Source organism: Diplotaxodon limnothrissa, linkage group LG1 (assembly GCF_057381915.1).
Source record: "Diplotaxodon limnothrissa isolate DT_005_m linkage group LG1, D_limnothrissa_male_GT1.1, whole genome shotgun sequence".
Lineage (NCBI taxonomy): Eukaryota > Metazoa > Chordata > Actinopteri > Cichliformes > Cichlidae > Diplotaxodon > Diplotaxodon limnothrissa.
In genome coordinates, this window is record NC_140596.1 from 38,246,443 (window position 1) to 38,251,374 (window position 4,932).

Here is a 4,932-nt window from a genome sequence, read left to right on the forward strand (position 1 = left end):
TTTGCTATCAGAGCAGATAATTATCTGTCAGGGTGACAATAACAGCTGATTTTAACTTCAAATTGTCTATTATGTGCCTTTTATTGTACTCCTTTGTTTCTGTCTCTTCCTTCCTTCCTTCCTTCCTTCCATCCGTCCTTCCTTCCTTCCTTCCTTCCGTCCTTCCTTCCTTCCTTCCTTCCTTCCGTCCTTCCGTGCGTCCTTCCTTCCTTCCTTCCGTCCTTCCTTGCTTCAATCCGTCCTTCCTTCCTTCTGTCCTTCCTTCCTTCCGTCCGTCCTTCCTTCCTTCCTTCTCCTGGTGATTGCTTCTCCTTCCTGACTTGGTGAGTTATTCTTTGGCCATCTTTAAGCATCTTTTTGCTCATGTGGTTTTCTGTGTTTGTCCTTCTAACCTCTGTTCTCTTCCTGCTTCGTTAGTGTCTGAGCTCGCTGGTACGTTATTACCCCGTTTCTCTCTCTGGTGTTTAGCTTGTGTGCATTTACTCACTGGTCAGTGGATTGCTCTCTCACCTCTGTTCCTTTCCTGTTTTTCTCCTGCTGACACTGGGTGTTAGGTGACAGAAAAATAACATAGGTGTGTACAACACATTTTGTTAACCGTAAGTTAATTCTTTTTCACCACCTGCTCACCTGTTGAGATGTCCAACTGCACCAGGCCAATACCCCACTGTGGCCCACAGGGTGGCTTTAGAAAATGTGAAGGAGAGCATCAGTTTTGAATATTTACCTATATTTTCATAAGTCTGCATTATTGTAGGGTGTTTGCATTACAATATAAAGTGTCTTGGTGCTATAGAAATGGAACTGATGACCTCACACGTGACCATTCATACTACAGCAGAGTAAATAAGTTCCAGATAAACAACGATAACAAAAAGTTGCTGTTTTTTCACTGTTTAGTACAGAAATGTATGATGTGTAATTAAACAGACATAATCTGTCAATTATCAAATGCTTTCTGTTTTATAATTACAGGACAGTCTGGGCAGTGAGCTACCAGAACATCATTTTAAGGATTTATTTCAGTTTAGCCCAAAGAGTTGTGCTGACAGACTTCTTTTACTTACTACAGGAGCAGGGTTAGGTCTTTATTATGTAGGAAAACTGACTTGTGTTGTTGAACTTGCGCTTCTTTTTCTCATATTAAAATATCTCAGGGATTAAATGTAAAGTTCTTTACACTGACAAAAAGAGGCGTTTCACGGGTCCGACCCAAGTAAGATCAAAGTGGACCATATGTGACCGCAGACGTAAAGAAGAGTGGGGTATTTGTTAGAGACAGAAAAAACAAACCACAAAGTGTGGAGGGTTAATTCTGAGGTAACCAGAGAAAGAAAACCGAATGAGTGCTGCTGTTGCTCTGTGGTCACTGGATATGTAAATTAGGCAGTGATTATATGTCTGCTGTGTTTACAGCTCGTTGTCCTGCCCTGGGTCACAAAAATAAAATCACTGATATGAAAAGAAATATTTAAGCCTATTTTTAAACTCATGGCTTCCCCTCAAAAATCCCCTAATATGCTTTTTCTGAAATAGTGAAAACATCTATTATATTGTTTTCCTTGCACTGCTTCCCGAAATCTGTTTATTTATGCACAATTCACAAACTGGCTGATTGAGGTAACTCACTTTATGGTCTTCAAGGTTACATTTTATGTCTGAAAGCACCAGAAGAAACCAATCAGAAGGAGGAAGTGACCCCAAAGGCAGTGCAAGCCTGTGGCAAAAAGAGTTTCAGAGATACGATACAAAAACTAGAGAAGCCGAGGTTGTGAATGGAATAGCCTGGTGGTTTTGAATGGAATGTCAAATTGGCGTCTCAGTCATTAAAGCTGGCACAGAGGGAGACATGAGTCATGCAGTCTCGAGCACAATCAAAGCAGCTTCCTGCTCCTCCATCTCCGCCGGTGGACCCGACGCAGGCAGCTCTGATACCCTCGATCAATGCAGCGCACAGGGAAAACTCAGCCGCAGGATTAAGAATACAATGGGAGAGACAACTGCTGTCGCTTGTCCGCCCATATTTTGTGTAAACATTCATCATTTGCATTGTTACCGCAGACTCAGTGGTTGCATAAGAGATAAAATGATATGATTCTGTGGCTGCAGGGTACAGATCATGTTAGGTGGAAGAGTGCGCGGTGGAGCTGATTATTCTGCAAAATATGGATTATTTTAATGTTGTTTATGTTCCTCAGTGTGAGTTCTGATGCGTTTGGAGTTCAAGTATACAGATATTAAAAAATAAAATCATCTGATTATTTTCCATAAACCTGAAATATACTCGGAAACTTGTACCTGTTTTTTCCCCACAAGTGTCATAAATGCTGCAGAAATAACGAAATAAATCACTATTTCCCTTTGAGCAGTTGGTAATAAAAATATCTCACATACTTCAAAATGCAAAAAATGGACTTCTAATCAACGTACAGGCTGATTAGAAGTCGGTTTGTTACTTTACAAGCCGTTTTCAACCAGCACTGCTTGTTTTCGTGGTAATTCACTGCATAAAAGACTGAGTCACTAAGTTCTAATGCTGGAGAGCCTGGAAATGGCACTCTGGGAAAATAATAAGAGAAAAGTAACGCATTGTGCCATACTTCTTCTATAGGTGGAATACTAAATACAGCCCTGTTCTCTGACTGCTGGGTGACTCAAGCACATCTTTTGCTCTTCTGTGAAGTTGAACATCCTGAGGCTGTAAATCCAACAGTGTTTGCCGACTGCAGTTATATTCTCATGGCTGAAATTTAATCAGGTGATTGACCTAATGCCGCTTGAACTTGATCTTGAGCTTCTTAGAAAAGACCAATTAGTTTTCCATTCTTCTATCGAGTAAGGAGTAATCCTTTGCGCTCTAAGTAACGACCCCACGCAGGCTGCTGTTGTTGTTGACTTTTGGAGGCATATTTTGCCCAGCAACTTTTGCGGCATGACTCACCCAAGGCAGCTGTTACGCATGACAAATAGAAAAAAAAATCAAAGGATAAGGTGGAGCGAGCAGATGCAACTAGTCAGATAAAAAGGTGTTTGGAGCGGTGGAGCGACTATTTGAGACCGGCAAAAGGGGCGACATGCTGCCGTGCACTGGGACCATGCAGAGCTCCAGGCTGCTCAGCGGGGCGCTCCTGTGCGCATTGCTGCTGCTCTCCAGCGCCGCTGGAGCCGAAGTGTTGGACTCCGAGTCCGAGGAGGAGCTGAGCCCCAGAGCCCTGCGCGACTTCTATCCCAAAGGTCCGAACCTGACCAGCGAGAAGCAGCTGGTAAGATCTGCACCCGGAGTACGCACGCAGACACACGGCGCAAGTTTAACAGCGGAGAGCTTTCTTCTTTTATCAAGACCGTTACTGTTTTTTCCTCTCTTTCTCCCCTTTTTAAACAAAAAACAAAACTTTTAGTTATGCTGTGAAAAATAAAATTAAGACCATTTTATTTATAGTCTATGAAGCCCGCTGACAACAAGAGTCAAGAGCAACAATGTGACGCTAAGCTGAGCTCTGTGAACAGCTGAGAGTGAAAAGAAAGTCGCATTTTACGCATGAATGCAGGATTCTTCCCGGTAATGAAACTTGGACCCAGTGTAGTTAATACAACACAAACAACAAGAACAAGAAGAAACACCTTTCCTCAGCGGTTTGTGTCGTTTTACAGAATTATGGCTTTGTTTGTATAGTTACTTTATTAATAATTCCAACTTTTAAGAAACTCACCAACAGATTCGATTTTTATTTTATTCGTGGCTTTTAATTAATTTGCATGTTCCATAAATAGATTTTATATTTGTATCCCACTCCAAAAACCACATTATCTTTATTAATGGTTTTGTGTTTATGTTTGTGTTTGTTTCCGACAGCTCGGAGCTCTCCAAGAAGTTTTGGAAAAGCTGCAGGCTAAACGGCTGCCTTTATGGGAAAAGAAATTTGGCCAAGTCCCAACGGTAATTATTATTATTATTATTAGTAGTAGTAGTAGTAGTAGTAGTATGAAATGGCATGCCCTTGGTGCATGCAGTGGCGGGTGGAAATGAAGCGAACCTCTGGTTGTGTCCCTCTCTCTGCCTCTCAGTGTGACATCGGGGAGCAGTGCGCCGTGCGGAAAGGCGCTCGAATCGGCAAGATGTGCGACTGTCCCCGGGGAGCTTTCTGCAACTTCTTCCTGCTGAAGTGCTTATGAGCCTCTCCGGATCTGAATGTAGCATTGAGACAGAGGGAAAACAAACTCGCACTCTATTTCTCTGTAATTACTATCATATTTTTTATGATGCCGTTGAGGAGCAGGTGGCTGTCCAACCCTTACAAAAAAGAGTATTCTGTGATATGTATATATTTTGAAAGTATATATTATCAAAGAAAAATACTATAAAGAGTCTGTGTAAGGATGGTGGCGATGGATTGAAGATGAGCCACAAAGTACCATAAAGTTCCTGTAAATGCTCCCAACCACTTTATGTCAGTAGGAAAAGCACAGGATGCGTGTTGTGATGTAATAGGAGTTAAGGCATAACCCACCCTGCACAATTAACCCACCCGAGGAGCACATACACGCTGTAAAGTCTCAGCAGCAATATTATGGGAACATTGTAGTGATTCTTCACCTGGGCTAGTCCGGTCTGTCTCTCGACCCTGGTCTGTTTTGTTTCAGATGAATGTTTTGTGTATGACTCATAATTATAATAAACTGTGGACCATCTTGTTTTGTAAAGCAGCGGACTGAGTGCGTGTTCTTTTAAAAATGGCTCCGGGCACGTAAACAGAGGCCAGCTCCCTTGAAATCAGTTATGCAACGTTTTCCACTTTTTATTTTTATTTTTAGTATTCAGATAATCTCACGGATTTGAGGGAGTCAATATTTAAACTGTGACGTTCGCCAGTGACGTCACACCTCCTGGGGCAGGCCAGGCTGCTCCGGTGACAGAGGGGCTTAAAATTAAAC

The 4,932-nt window shown here is 42.2% G+C and overlaps 1 protein-coding gene across 1 annotated transcript; it reads left to right on the plus strand.

The window, feature by feature from the left end:
* Window positions 1-3,056: 3,056 nt before the first annotated feature.
* On the plus strand, window positions 3,057-4,679 carry cart3 (cocaine- and amphetamine-regulated transcript 3). Its single transcript, XM_085358169.1, has 3 exons — window positions 3,057-3,263; window positions 3,854-3,937; window positions 4,066-4,679. Exons 1-3 carry the CDS (start codon window positions 3,075-3,077, stop codon window positions 4,171-4,173), a joined length of 381 nt encoding a protein of 126 aa, XP_085214295.1. The 5' UTR covers window positions 3,057-3,074; the 3' UTR covers window positions 4,174-4,679.
* Window positions 4,680-4,932: the final 253 nt, after the last annotated feature.